General features: G+C 48.1%; 1 protein-coding gene across 5 annotated transcripts in view; it reads right to left on the bottom strand.

The window, feature by feature from the left end:
- Window positions 1-15,868, bottom strand: part of GNG3 (G protein subunit gamma 3) — a 58,952-nt gene that overhangs the window by 22,068 nt on the left and 21,016 nt on the right. The window contains exon 1 of one of the 5 annotated variants that reach the window (XM_086938100.1): window positions 14,558-14,662. The exons of 3 other annotated variants lie outside the window; for them this stretch is intronic. In XM_086938100.1, coding sequence (XP_086794226.1) covers window positions 14,558-14,586 — 29 coding nt within the window. In that variant the 5' untranslated portion in view covers window positions 14,587-14,662. Of the gene's footprint in view, window positions 1-13,680; window positions 13,908-14,557; window positions 14,663-15,868 lie in introns of those variants that run through there. One more of the 5 variants, XM_086938102.1, reaches the window with a different exon arrangement.

The following is a 15,868-nucleotide window of genomic DNA, read 5'->3' as shown; positions in this document are numbered from 1 at the left end:
CATTTGCTATCCCGTTAGAGCCGGACGAAGCGCGTGGTTACCCTCTACCCTGAACTCCACAAGCGTCTTGCTGTTCCGCTCCCGTCACCCCTCCCCCATCGGAGCCGGACGGCAGACCTTGTATCTCTCTGCCTGGGCGTTGTTGTTTCGCTCCTCTTTCATGTGGAGCCGGACGGCACGCCAGGTTTTGCTTGTTGCCATTTTTTCTCACTGCATAGGTTCGTTCCGCTCCAACTCGCCTCTCCCGGACCTAAACGACATATCTAGCATTTCTTTTTTTTCTGTAAGTGTTTACTGTTCCGTCCTCCCTTGTCCCCAGGGCCGGATGGCAAGCCTTACCTTATTGAAACATTTTCATTTGAGCGTGTTAGTTCAGCGTTTGGTCGACATTGTTGTCAACTAGAACGCTCTGATTTTCCCTTGTTTCAAGGTGTTCCAAGGTGTTCCTCTGCTGCTCTTATGGCAGATGTCACTATTCCTGTTCCTGCCTAACATTGCTCTATTTTCCCTTCACACTTATGCTTTTGTCCCGACTGATCCTCAGAGTAAATCTGTGTGAGTGTTTGAACGAGAGTGTCCCGCTGGCAGCCCCCTCAGTTTTCTTAACCTTTGAGCTACCTGAAGAAATCATCTTGCCGATTTACGTGAAAGGCTATTATCCTATGAGAGGCTGCTGCTAAAGAAATTCCAGGACATCCCAAGAGAACATTTTTGGTGAGTGGTGCACTAAGCGATATATGCATTAATGTCTGTAAAAATCTCAGTGTATTGCAAGATCAAAATTCTAGTGTCCTACCTTTTTATTTAATTACAGCGCACATCATCTTTGATCATCCTCACTGCAGAATTTCCTGTTCCATCATCTGGGGAAGAGTGGTGGTCACCCTATGGTTCTCAGGCCAGGTCCACTCCCCCACCGCGCCAGCGTTCCCTGCTGGTGCTCTGCCTGCAGCCCTCACCGCTGCTGCTGTTGGAAGTTCGAGGACCTCCTCCACCCGCAGGCTCCCACCTGCTCCTCATCCTTGGGGGCCCAGTGGTGGGCGGTAAGTATCAAGTCTGACCTCTTCCTCTGTCCGTCTCTCTCTCTCCCGATTTCCCTCCTCCTGCTTGTCTGCTGCCCTTAATTGTATTCTGCCTTTAGCCTCTGCTCGTGTTATTTTTCATAAGCCTTTCTGCCTTTAGCCTGCCTGTTTTTCCTCTTAACTGTATTCTGCCTTTAGCCTCTGCTCGTTTTATTTTTCATAAGCCTTTCTGCCTTTAGCCTGCCTGTTTTTCCTCTCACTCTCTGTTGTTCACTGCTGTTGTTTTTTTTTTCAGTGCCCTTCTCCGCCTGCCCGCCCGCTCTCCTTTCCCGCCGCTGCCTTCCCTGCGGCCCCGCCCCCATCCTCTCCCATTCGCCACCCGCCTCCCAGCTGCTGCTCCTCCCTCCCTCCCCCCTTTTTAATGCGGGCCGCTGCACAGCCACGCGCCCGTCCGCGCCTGGACCGAGCCCAGCGCCAGGACCCCTGGTGCCCGACGATGCCAGCCCACACGACTGACTTACGACGCCGCCACCCTCAACGCACTCAAACCCGGCCGGAACCCCGCCTGCTACCGAGCCACCCCGAAACGCACCCACGGACCCTTCACCTGCCAAGCCTAAAATTTCACCTGCCTCCGGACCTGCACCGCACCTGAAAGGCCAGGCACCAGCAACAACCACCTCAAGTGCATCCTGCTCAACACCCGCTCCGTCCACAGACACGCCGTCGAACACTGGATCCTGCTCGACACAACATCACCAGACGTCGCCTTCCTCACGGAAACCTGGATGAACGCCTCCTCAGCCCCCTACATCTCCATAGCCATCCCAGACGGATACAAGATCACCCGGAGGGATCGCGTCAACCAGACCGGAGGAGGCATCGCCATCGTCCACAGGAACACCATCCGCATCACGACCAACTCCGACGACACCCTCACCGCCTCCGAGCACCTCCACTTCCAGATACACATTGACCCCAAGACCACCCTCAGAGGCACTCTCATCTACAGACCCCCGGGACCACGAACACATTTCAGCGAAGCCATCGCAGACTTCATCAGCCCGCACGCCCTCACCTTCTCTGACGACATCCTCCTAGGGGACCTCAACTTCCACTTGGAAAACAACAATGACAGAAACACCACCACCCTGCTGGACTACCTCGCCAACCTCAGACTCAAGCAACTGGTGAACACCCCCACCCACTACGCCTGCCACATGCTTGACCCCGTCTTCTCCCCCAGCAAGCACATCTCCTTCAGCCACTCCACCGGACTTCATTGGACTGATCACAGCTGCATTCACTTCAACTTCAGGAGAACCATGACCCACCACCACCCGCAACAGGCTCCCCGCAGGAGCTGGAACAAGATCACCGCCGACCAGCTCACCACCTCCCTCAGCCCGAACCCTCCCGCCAGTGCAACGAAGCCCAACGAAGCAGCCCGCAACTTCACACAGTGGCTCACCAACTGCGCCGACAACCTCACACCTCTGAAGAACCCACCCAGCAGATCCGGCAGCAAGAAAGCCTCGTGGTTCACCAACGAACTCAAAACATCCAAGAAAAACTGCTGCACCCTCGAAAAAGCCTGGTGCCACGACCAGACTACAGAAAACATGGCAGCCCTCCAGGACGCCACCCGAATATACCACCAGCTGATCCGCACCACCAAAAGAACAACATTCAAAGAACGACTGGACAACAACACCCACCACGGCAAGGAACTCTTCAGCCTCGTCAAAGAGCTCTCCAGCCCCAGCGCCGGAAACAACGCAAGACCTCTGCGACTCACTCGCCTAATTCTTCCACAGCAAGATCGCTGACATACCAACAGCTTCGGCGCACAGACCAGGCACCCAACCACCGAACCAACGCCCCCCACCACCACCCTCTGCAACTGGACCCCGGTCAACACCGAAGCCCCCACCCGCACGATGAACACCATCCACTCCGGATCCCCTACCGACCCCTGCCCCACCATGTCTTCAACAAGGCCGACTCCATCATCGCACCCCAACTCCAAGACATCATCAAAATCTCCTTCACCACCGCCACCTTCCCGGAGAGCTGGAAGCATGCCGAGCTCAGCGCCCTCCTGAAGAAACCGACAGCGGACCCCACCGACCTCAAGAACTTCCGCCCCATCTCGCTCCTCCCTTTTCCTGCCAAAGTCATCGAGAAGACCGTCAACAAACAGCTCGCCACCTTCCTCGAGACAAACGGATCCCTCGACCCCTCACAGTCCGGTTTCTGAGCCAACCACAGCACCGAGACCGGCCTCATCGCAGCCACCGACGAAATCAGATCCCTGCTCGACAATGGGGAAACAGCTGCCCTCATCCTCCTGGACCTCTCTGCAGCGTTCGACACAGTTTGCCACCGCACACTAATACAGCGCCTCAGCAACACCGGAATCCAAGAGAAGGCACTGGAGTGGATCATCTCGTTCCTCGCCGGAAGAACCCAGAGAGTCCGCCTCCCCCCGTTCAGATCCGCAGCCACCGAAGTCATCTGCGGCGTACCTCAAGGCTCCTCGCTCAGTCCCACCCTCTTCGACGTCTACATGAGCCCCCTCGCGGCCATCACACGCCAACACAACCTTAACATCATTTCCTACGCCGACGACATCCAGCTGATCCTCTCCCTCACCAACGACCCGCCACCGCCAGAGCCAGCCTACACGAAGGAATGAAAGACGTCTCTGAGTGGATGAAGAACAGCCGCCTGAAACTGAACTCAGACAAGACAGAAGTCCTCATCCTCGGATCATCCCCCTCCGCCTGGGACGACTCCTGGTGGCCCCCTGCCCTGGGCACCACCCCCAACCCAACGGACCACGCACGAAACCTGGGCTTCATCCTGGACTCCTCCCTCTCGATGACCAAACAAGTTAACGCTGTCTCGTCATCCTGTTTCAACACCCTGCGCATGCTCCGAAAGATCTTTCGATGGATCCCCACCAAACCAGGAAGACGGTCACCCAGGCACTCGTCACCAGCCGACTGGACTACGGGAACACCCTCTACGCGGGAACCACAGCCAAACTACAGAAAGACTCCAGCGCATACAGAACACCTCCGCGCGGCTCGTCCTGGACATCCCCCGGCACAAACACATCTCCGCCCACCTCAGAAACCTGCACTGGCTCCCCGTGAGCAAGAAGATCACGTTCAGACCCCTCACCTACGCACACAAGGCTCTCCACGACCTGGGCCCCAAGTACCTCAACAACCACCTCACTTTCTACACGCCCACCCGCCAGCTGCGGTCGACCAGCCTCGCCCTCGCCACCGTACCACGCATTCGCAGAGCCACCTCCGGAGGAAGATCCTTCTCCTACCTGGTGGCCAAGCCATGGAACTCCCTCCCCATCAACCTACGGCTGACCCAGGACCATCTCTCCTTCAGGAAGCAACTCAAGACCTGGCTTTTCTAGCAGTAACGGACCCCTCCCCCGAGCGCCTTGAGACCCTAGCGGGTGAGTAGCGCGCTATATAAATTGACTGATTGGTTGATTGATTGATTCCCCACACTTTTAAGAAGCAATTATCTGTGAGCACGTACTAATAGTCCTCCAGGTGTTGTTGCTGGAAGTGTGGGAAGCCTTCATCTTCGCTCCCGTGGAATCCAGCTTGAACCCGACAGTAATAATTACTGATGTCACTGGAAGATGCAAAACATAGACGCTTGTGGTTTTTAAAACATTTTTTTTAGGTGTTGCCCAGAGACATCCTCGGGTGTCTCGCCAGCCTCCTCACGTTTCCACAAACATCCTTTTAAGAAAACACATTTCATTGTGTACAAAGAGGGACTTTTAGTCAGTCCTTTTCATCCACTGGTCTGTTCAAGTGAAAAGCATGTAGCAATGGGGCTGCCCACTTCAGCCATTAGCATTCTTCACTGAATGGCAGAATGTTTTTCTTGCACATGTGCACATCTACCTAAAAAGTAGTTCACTTCCGTGCCAGCAATGGTAGGCTAATCTTTGCGTTCGTTACTTTTTTTTAAACTTATTTTTGAGATGTATAATTTTTTTATTTTGCAAGCCTTCAGATAGCGGGATTTTTACTTTTTAATACTTTTACACTTTTAATTTTATTGCACATGCTTGCTAAAATGTAAGCAATAAAAAAAATCTCAGGCTTGTCAAGGCCAAACATATGTTTTTCCAAATGCTTGTTTAATATAGTGAAAATAGCTCAGATGAAAACACTATGCTTGTGGCAGACTCCTGTTCTAGGACCTGTGATCAAACGGTTTTGGGAAGAGTTGGAGAAGGGCAAAGGGGAAAGCACCTACCTAAATCGTACAGTTTCCCCCAGAGTTGGTGAATCAGGTGGCTGTGGGTAATTCTACTGGAACATATTTGAGTTTGGATAGATTTGTGAACTTTAAAAAGTAATAGATTTTGATTTTTTTTCATTTTAGAGTTGTAATTGCATTGTGATAAGGTACTCCTAAGAAGGATCCTGGACCTGAATCACATTCAGATAAAATCGTATCTTAACATTGTGATTCAGGAAAGAAATGCCTGAGGGAGCCCTTTTTTTTAATGAACCCTTATGTGTTTTAACTTAAGTTGGATGATAAACCTATCAATTATTCAGAGAGTAGAGTGGATCATCAATAGGTTTCCGTGTGACCTAATGTGTTTAAAAGAGCCCTAACTATTTATATCAGGATACGGGCAAGGAGATAGTGAAACACACAAAAAGTGATGGGAAGAATGATTGGAAATAGTTTAACCCCTTCGCTGCGGCGGCTATTCCGCCGCAGCGCTAAGAGGGAGGCGGGGCCGCGCGGCGCTCCCGTGCTCATGACGGAACCGCTCCGTCACGGCCTGCGGGTGAGCTGTGCTTGTGACGGAACGGTTCTGTCACGGCCCCGCCCGCTCTTTAGAACGTCAGCGCAGGCGCGGCGAGCAGGCCATGACGGAACCGTTCCGTCACCAGCACAGCCCACCCGAGGCTCGTGACGGAACAGTTCAGTCACGAGCATGGGAGGGGTTAAATACTGGCAATCACTCTGGGTAGCATTCCAACCCATCGTTTTGTTTGTGGCCTCTCATGCCTCCTCAGGTTATACAAAGTGATATGCAAATCAGCCTTGGTCCTGCTCCAATAGGAACGGACCAGCCAAGCCAGGTCCTCTCTGAACTGGAACACAAACAACCTAGGATCGTTTTTGGCCCATCTGGGCCTCTTCAGTTGGGCGCAGCTTGATTCCAATGGCACAGTGAGCACGGGCCCCACGTCTGCGCATACTTTTGGCCGCATAGAGTGTTAAATCACAAAAGGTGATGGAAGGAATGCTTGCAAATAGTGTAACCACTGGCAGTCACTCAAGGTGACCTTCAAACCCATCGTAGGCCGAAACCAGTCTTGACTTGCTTGTACCAGGGTATGACTGGGAACAAGACATTGAACTGAACTACACAACACGGTCTTCCCTATATCCTGGCACACCAAGACATTTGCCTAGGGTGTCTGGAGTTAAGGGTCAGAAAAACCCTTTCCTCTCAGGAAATGCTTTCATCCCATCATGGTTGCATTATAGCCATGACATCTGTTTCATAAAAAGTCTATAAAAGTGTTAGAGTAATTAGCCTTGTTAAAGCCTGTTATTAGGGTACATGGATGGCTGTGATCTCTTAGCATCCCAAACATCGCTTCTTAGAAAAATACAAGCAGGTGTTATTTTATTTTATAACCAAGGTACTTCAGAATTGTTTTCACTTTGGGTGATTTCTAAGCTCAGTTTTCATGATGTTTGTGAAAGACATACATGTTGTTTACAACAAGTAAAAATGACGTCTAAATGTGCTTTTGGCTAGTAGCGTAGCGTGGGTCGTGCACAGGGGCAGTTGCCCCGGGTGCAACATTCTTAGGGGCGCAAAATTGGGGGCACAAATTTCAAATTGCGCTGCGCAAAAGCTGCTTTACCCAGGGTGCTGGCAACCCACCCTTCGCTGCGCTTTTGGCATTAGTTACACATGTTTCTATTTATTTTATTTCTCGCTTTTACACAGCACTGAAGACATTGGGAGCCTCCTAGTGAGTGCTAAAAAATACATACTATGATCACAGCTCTACTGTACCATGTCTTACGCGTTTTAATGTAAACCTTACATCAACTTAATGAGTTCGCAATGTGCAGATGTACGGCTTTTTAAAGTACTCTCTTCATTCCCTAATTTATATTTCATAATTTCATGTCAGGTGCACTTGAGGGTGTGTGGGTGGGTACTGAGATATGTTTGCTTGTGGAGAGCTTTGAAGTATGCTTGTATCTTGCCCAATGTATGATTACTAAAGGAACTGATTAAAACGGGCACAATGGAGTGCACAAGCACAGTGACTCCCTCTCTGCAGGTCATTACAGACCAGTGGGGTAGCTAGGCACTCTACTGCCCGTGGAAGTCCCTGCATTTGCCACCCGTGGCTGTGCTGAAGAGAGGGGGGATTGGGAGGGGGTGCTGGTGATAAATTCTGCGTTTGTCACTCTTTTTCTATTTTTGAAATGAACGCATCAGCAGAGTGTTTACCAAATGAACAATACAAATGAATAATACCAGCATGTCCAGACTGTTCTTGTAGCTTTGGGTGGCCTGGAGTAATCTAGATTGTTGCAGTTGTAGGAGTGTGATGACTAGTAGTTGTGTTGGTGCTGGTAGTTAGCAGCACTGTCAGCGGCAGTGACTGATGCAAGATTCAGTGGCCTCTTGAGAAATTCTTGGGCCCTGACAAACTTTTTTTTCTTTCTCAAATTAAGCTCAAGTGGAATGAGATGAGGTGACAAGGCTGCAGTACCTGGAAAGACACATTGGCCACAGCCCTTACCAGGAACCTCTAAAGCACCCACGCTTATATACCTATAAGGAAGCTAGTGTTTGCCCTTTACAAGCCCAGAGAGAGGCTTTCCCAATCAAACCTGTTCTACAAATACATACAGCTGACAATACTTTTTAGCGAAGGAAACCATGAAATTCCATGCCTACATTTTTGCGGAAATCATGCTACTTTTTTTGGAATTCTTTTATTTATTCATACAGAGTGTTATAAACTGTTTTCAAGTAGCCTAGGTAAGTCTGGGTGGTGAACTCCGCTCTGCTCCCAGAGTTTCCAGAGTTTTCCGCACTCTGCGTTATGCAGAGTTCCAGAAAACTTCACTCCGGCAGCAGAGTTTTTTTTCCTCGCTTGCGCTTGTCTACAGGAAGTTGGCGAGCGCGTGCGAGGAAAATCCACCTCCCGGTAAGATTTTTTCTCATTTGCCTTCGTCAACGTCAAGTTGATGAGCGCGAGCTTGGAAAATCAACCTGCTGGCGAGATTTCTCAACGTGGCAGTCGAATTTCTCATTGCGTGTGGTCGCATATGCTTGCGCCCGCTCGCTTTGAGAAACTGTCCATTTACGGTGAGAAAGCTGCCGCTCGAGTACAAAAGTCTACTTGAGTGGCAGAAAGAAAGCAGCACCCGCTTGCGCTGTGCATGGTACAGTTCGCAATGATTGCACAGTGCGAACAAACACACAGCGCTGAAGCTCACGGCGAATGGCATTTATCTAATGTACTCCGCCGCTTGCGGAGCTTCACTTAGTACAGCTGAGTTTTTTTTGCACTTCGCGAACTCCGCCCAGGCTTAACCCTAGGTAAATTCAAAGCTCTGAAAATAAATTTTCAAAAACGTAATCATGGGATTTGAGTTTAGCTGGAAGTATGAAATGCCCTAGGTCCGGCATTCTTCAATCGTTTCCTGCTTCTGTTTAAGTGCTGCACAGAAAAGTTAGGTTTTGAGAAGCTTCCCAAATCGGAGGGAACTGCATTTGGCTTGTGGCTGAGGGAATTCCAGAGTTTTGGGCCCTGGATGCCTAATGATCTTCCATCTTGTTTTAAGGAGCGATGATGGATCAGCTGAGAGGAAGCCAGCATGACAGTAAGCCAGCTTGTGAGCGTAAGCAGAAACGTTGCCCCAGTTTGCTTTATGCATTATGCATAATGTCTTAAATGTTATCCTGAATTCCACTGGGAGCCATATAAGTACTCTCAGTGCTGGTTTGACATGTTTCTGTTTGTGTCTCAGAGGGTATTAGTAAATTTTTGCTTTGAACACAAAAAAGGTGATGGGAGAATGGGACCGGTCTTAGGCTTCTTGTATTCCGGTTCGGAGAGGACGTGGCTTGACAGTTGATGCTGGATTGTTCCTATTGGATCAGAGTTGAGACTGATTTGCATATAGCTGGGTATAACCTGAGGTGGCATGCTGGGCAAAAAATGATGGGATGTAATGTTAGCCGGAGAGATTGCCAGTGGTTAGACTTATTGCAAGCATCCTCCCATCACCTTTTACGGGTTTGACACATTCTTGATGCCTGGTTTTACACTCGTAGTAGTCCAACAACAAAGACTTCCATGAGTAAAACTTTGGACATAACTTTGATGACAAACAAAAATAATGAATGAATGAATGCATTTTCATCTTAAAGTAATCCTCTATCACCCTACCCTTAGTACAGAATTTAAATGCTACTCCTAGTAGTACCACTACTACTATAGTAACAAAGGACCCTAGGAACACTATCACCACTAGCATTAATGAATGGGTATGTGCTTTGTGGATTTATACAGTGGAAACCTACTACAAAATAATGGAGAAGAGGGACTGGATAAGAAGTGGTGGATGAGGAAAGCTGAGGGAGCTACAGTGGGGGTGCATGGTGAGGACAAGCACAGATTACCAATGTGATGATTGTAGGACCGTTGAAAGGGCATGAGAGGGCGAACAGGAACCCTGCAATGTCTGTTTGTTGATAAATCCTACATTGTCTGGAGTACTTTCTGAAGTGTAGAAGTAATGGTGTTTGGTGAGTTTTTCCTAGCATGGATTTCTACATCCTTGGAAAAGTAGAAAGAAAAGGCCTGGCATCTGGTCTTCTCCTTTCTGCATTTCCTGGTCTCTATTCCGGCGTTGCTGTTGCCAAGTGTCTTGCGTGGCCTTCCAAAGGTTTTTATCATGCCATGCAAGGTGGCTGCTGTCACTGATTGTCTTCTGTATGAAGCAGGTCTTGAAGGTTAAGGAGTCACGCAGAGAAAACCAGTGGACTTCTGAGGAAAGCTGGAGTTATAGTATTAAAGTGCCAAACCCTTTACTAAGACTCCCTGTAGCATGGACACTCTTCACAGATGTGAGATGAGCCTCTGAGATGATGGCGAGTAGACTGTTGCCACAGTTGAGGTGGACCATGACCAGGACAGCGATAGCAATACTGACGTCTTCTTCTGGAAATAATTAATCCACTCTAAAAGGTAGGAGCTGCTGACACCCCGCAGTCCTGGTTTTGCATGTCATGTGCCGTGTAAAGCTGAATTTGGTATTATGTATGGCCAAGAGCTTGGTAGTGTTGATGAGCTATAGCCTGAAGCCATATATTTATTTTCACAAGCTATTCCTTGATATAGTGTTGCGTACTTGGGTTAACGATGATTATAAAGAGTATCTTGGTTGGGTTCAATTTGAGAAATCCTTAGGACATCTAAGCTTTGGTGGTGTTGATATAACTCTGCTGGGCAAAGTAGTGTCCAGATGTGATTCTCCATTATAACTGTGTATTATTCATTATTAGTATATGCTGACACTCTTGTCAGCCAGTAGGATTCCCAGTCACTCCGTGTATAAGCAGCTCACCATCAAGAGGAGTGCACCCTCGGAAACATCACCTTCTATAGGGATACATCCAGAAATTCATCTCAGACAAATGGGCGTTGGTCTTCAAATGCTACTCGAGCCACTATAGGACAATGTAGTGGAGTCACATTTAATGTGCCAGAGTGTCGAGCATGACTTGGCAGCACATACCGTTAAAGGATGCGAAGAGATCAAGTAGGACAAGAGGTCAGGGTCTGTTATAAAATACTATCATTGGTGGCTGCGGCGAGATCTGAAGCTGGACTAGAGGTCCTGCAGGAGGGAGTCTGATTTGATCTCATCAGGGAGATGGTTTGCGAGCACCTTTTCAATAGAGTCTTTCTCAGGAGTGATAAGTGTAAGACTACAAATTTTTTATCTAGATCCTCTAGGTCCTGATATGGTTTTTGACGTAGTGGGAGGATCTGCCTAGTCATAAGAGCTTTTTGTAAGATTCCTTGTAAAAAGGATGCTTTGATGTTCAGTAGTGGTGTAAATTCTACTCTGGAGATGTCATTCACGACAGAAGAAGGGACTCGATTGTCTTCACAGGAAACAGTCTAATAGTAATACCATACATACTTTCTGCACCTTTACTATTAGGGTGTTACTACAAGTACTGGTGCAATTGGCGCTACTAATAGTACTTGTACTGCTATTGGTCTTACCACCATATATAGTACTAGGCTATAGTATTTGTAGTAACTTGTTCAATTACTACCCCTCAAACTCCTAGTGCTCCTTCTACTGCTCTAAATTCTTCTGTCACTTCTAAAGCAGTTTCTACTGCTGAGACTATGACTAGTCACAATACTACTCCCTGTCAGGGAGTATCCCTTTTACCCATTCCTGTCAAACTAATGCATGATTTGCTGTTCCTGGCTTTTCCACCCACAAATTCTAAGAAAAGGTAACTCTTTAAATTAGCAACTTAGGTCCAGATTACTAAGGCTTAGTCCTGGTGCTAACATGACACAAAGTGATATAAAGTGGTGGATGCTATTTACCATCCAGCAAAAAAGAATTTTGCCCTGGTAAGGCGACATGTTTACAATGCAAAAACTGCTTTGCACCTCTTTGAGTTGCTTTGCATCAAGGGGGAGGTACTGGGTAGAAGCTTTTAGGTTTTGACGGAAAGCCATTCTACTAAAATAAGCAGACCTGGTTTTACACCAAAAGCTAAAACTGACTTGAAGCAGGCGCAAACAAGGGGCAATGTTTTATTTTCTAAAAAAAATAATAATAATCAACGCATTGCATGTATGCTGCAGTGCACAGTACAGATTCAATACAGGCATAGGGATTTGTAGTGAAAGGGTATGCCTCTAGAACAAATCCTATGCTAGGCAGCATACACTGACCCCTGCAACATGGTAGGAGGCTGTGTGTTGAGCAAGTCAGCCTGTTTGTGCGCCAGTGCAGGTGATGATACCAGCAGCAGACCAATCTTTGTAGTTGTGGCGCTGTGTTTTCTACCTTGCATAATGCAGCGCTGCAAATGTGGATTCTGAGCTGATTTGCAAGGCAAAATAATAAATCTGAGCCTTGGTGTGCAGATTACTCTATGTAGTTGACTTGATGAGTCAAGTAGGGGCTGTCCTTTTCCTAGGGAAGCACAGGCAGTGCCCTTGATGTAGGCTAAGCTATCTCTCCTTAAACTGATGTCGGCCGTCTGGAAAACTTGAAGCTGCCATTTTGTAGCTCCGCTAGTGCTGCCCTTACTACTGCACCAATCCCTCAAAGGGCTTCTTAGTCCATTAACTGAATATTCTGGTCATTGTTACTCCTAAAGCAAAAGAAAGAAAGAAAAACCCAGGATTGATGCATTATTTGCAATTAATCACTGGATGCAAAATAACAAGCACATACTAATACATATTATATATTATATTAAATATTGGGGCTAATACAGTTGCCTAGCCAACATCTCCATTTTTGAGGGTTCTACCTCAAAAATGGAGATGTTGGCTAGGCAACTGTATTAGCCCCAATTTATGGCCAAGAGAACGCCTTTAATGAACTTGCCCGGCGTTTGGTATAAAAGTCCTGCACCATTAAAGCCGCACAATGGATTCTAAAGTCTCAAGACAGGCTGTTCCCATCTTTTGTCACCACACAGTCTGTTTCCTTATCTGGGACACACTCACAGAGTTGGTATGGCTGTAGCTCTACTTCTGACAAGACTGGGCTACGCTAATGGTATCTATCTGGGTCTGCATAGCTACAAGCTGCATTAGTTCCAGAAGTCACAGAAAATGGCTTCCCCCACTTTGCTGAGGAATATGTCCTATTGACATGTTCAAAGACCAATCCATATCCAAAAGTAATAAAGAGGATTGTCGTTCCTCGTTCGTTCAGCCACACAACCATGAAAAATCATTCTTCCGGTTACCATAGGTCATCATATATTTTTCCAGCAATGATCCTGGCCCTCTTAAGAGTCTCTCTGCCCTAGTAACTTATCAGATTAAATTCTAAAAGATTCTGAGATTTGGTCAGACTTACCTCAGCCAGTTGCCATCTTCTAGGATTACTCCACCTAGCTGAAAGCTGGAAGTCCAACAGAGAGGAGATAGGACATGCCAGTATATGTCAAATGAACTAATTAAAAGTGGCTTTAGAAGATGCCCAAAAGGGAAGGCTTGTCATGCCCCCCATTTCGCTGCTCCCATGGGTAGTGACTGGTGAACCAGACACTGAATGGATTCATTATTCGCCGAGTGCTCTGCCCACTGAAGTTCTAGCATCTCCGATTGTGATTTGCACATATTGATCTGTGCTGCCAGTTTCCGCTCCTCCAGGGCAACCTGGGGCGCTGGGCACTGGCAAGTAGTGAAAAGTAGTCCAATGCCACTGAAGAAGGCCTGCCTAACAGCAGCCATTTTGGAAGAAGGGGAGCCTCCTCTCCAGAGGGGACCATACCGTCTTTACGAGTGATGATGGAGGCTCATACTTACTTAGAAGGCACCCTTACCTGTAGGGGAACAGCAGTGGCACAGTTCATGGATGCGCCCTTCACCGATTGAAGACGATTCCCTTCACAAAGGTACAGCTGGGTCCATCGAGCTGTGCTGTGTCTCCTGGGGCTTTCTCGTCTGTTGCTGAGCACTCTGGCCATTAAACTGCTCGCACTGTTCTTCACCTGTCTTGAAAGAACTCTACTGGGTGGACTGGTCATCACACCCCGAACTCTCCCTGGCTGAGGACCAAATCCATCTAGCCGTTTCTGGTTTTCTCACTGGACAGTTGCAAGCTGCGGAGAGCGCAACTTAAGTGAAGAGTTATATGTAGGGTATTGCACGTCCCGTGCCCTTTTTAAGTGCCGTCTTAGATGTCATGCATTCACTCCAAGTGGGTCCCACCGCTTCCTGGTCATGCCTTCTCTCCTGTGCACCATTAACTTGGATCTGTCTCTTCAATTCAGAGATCCCTGTCTGAGGATGAGTTTCAGACAGATCCTGGGCAGTTCCTCTGATATCCGGAGACACCTACTTCCGGTGCACAGGATGTAGAAGAGTAAGTGCTAGAGCCCACATTTTCCAAGAAGTCAATTGACACCGCTGCTGAATATGGGTATTATTTACTAAATATCAAGGCTGTCTGGTCTTTATTTCACCTCATGCCTCTTTCATCCACAAATAACTCTCCCTGCTCCCGCATCACACTCGTAAATTCGTTTTCATCCATGCTTCCTTCATTTGCCACTGTATTTCCATCTTTCTCTTCTTCATTCTTTCCCCCACCCCCTGTACTACTTTTCTCTCCCTTGTTCTGGATCAAAGTCTGATGATTAAAACGATTCCTGGTCCCCGAATATCCGCAACCCCCGGCTCAAATTAAACACTACCTGCCTCCTGTGCAGATCCACCGCAGTTGTCATGAAAGCTTCCCTGATGAGCCCACCTCCTTCACAGAGCTCATGGTGCGATGCCCTGTCCAAACACTTTTGTTGTGGAGCACTGACTTGGCTCATGTTGTGTGTGCTTTACAAAGAGCCATCAGCTTGAGAATATTTGTCACATTCCACTGCCACCACTTATGTCATGGAAGGCATCTGGTATGCGAGCAACATCCTGTGAGCAATTCTCTAAGCAGCTCCAGACATCAAGGCTTAGAAAAATGCTTTTTGTCTGCGTTAGTGTTCAAAGCCATCTCTTAAGCGCCCTCAAAATGTGTATTAATACGTAACTTATTCTTACAAACCCCCACATAGCTGCGAGTGCCGAATATATTTAACTAATGCACTGTTTATATAATGCACCTGATCAGATTCAAGGCGAACTGGCGTCTGAAGTGCACAGTCAAAAGAACAAGGCATATCATATTTAATCAGGGCGGCCTTAGGCATTTGCAAGCTGTGCACCTGCACAGGGCCGCCAAACCTCAGGGGCCACCACCCCACTATAAATCCTTAATATAATAATCCTCTGAGGATGGATACATATTTGCGTGGCGGCCCCTGGCAGGGATTTGGTGGCCTCCGGCTCTTTTCCACTTCCAAACACGCCCCTCTTCTCTGGCCTCCGTACTCTGCCCTGCCCGGACCCCCTCTTCCGGGGCCCCCTACCTACGCTCCCTGCCCAGGGCCACCATGAGCCTAGAGCCGCCCCATAACGTGTCCAAACAGCCTCTTAAATGAAAGAGGATGGTCCTTATTAATGAAAATTGAGTTAAGCATGAAATCAGTCAATTGCTTAAAGATGTAAGCATAATCCACTAATACCTGCTGGAAGAGTCAACGTCTAAGCAGTTCTATAAGCCAGGGACAACTCCTAATGTATGGAATCTCCTAGGGAGAAGAGATTAGAAAAGGGATCTTGGAGAGAGATCCCTCAGCCTCCCCTCTGTACAGTCTGCACAAGGCACGCGGGAAAAGGAAGTGTCCCAGAATAAATGACCAGATTTTCTCCAGCACAGTAGCATCGTACACGTGCCAGTGCCCAGAAACAGCTTGTGAACCCCCACAGGGGTACATTTTGTTTCCAAGATGGCGGCAAACTTAGTGAAGCTTAATGGGGAGGTTGCAGCACTCCGATGCCCAAAAGATTCACCTGTATGCACCAGCGGGACACACCGCCACCCTTGCATCAGCTGGGATACCTGTATATCTAAGTAAATACTATGTTTGCCCCAGTGGCGTAACTATAATTGAGGGGGCCCCC

This window comes from Lissotriton vulgaris, chromosome 9 (assembly GCF_964263255.1).
Source record: "Lissotriton vulgaris chromosome 9, aLisVul1.2, whole genome shotgun sequence".
In the NCBI taxonomy this organism is placed as follows: Eukaryota; Metazoa; Chordata; class Amphibia; order Caudata; family Salamandridae; genus Lissotriton; species Lissotriton vulgaris.
The sequence above is the reverse complement of the archived record's forward strand: the minus strand, read 5'-3'. Positions and strand labels throughout refer to the sequence as shown.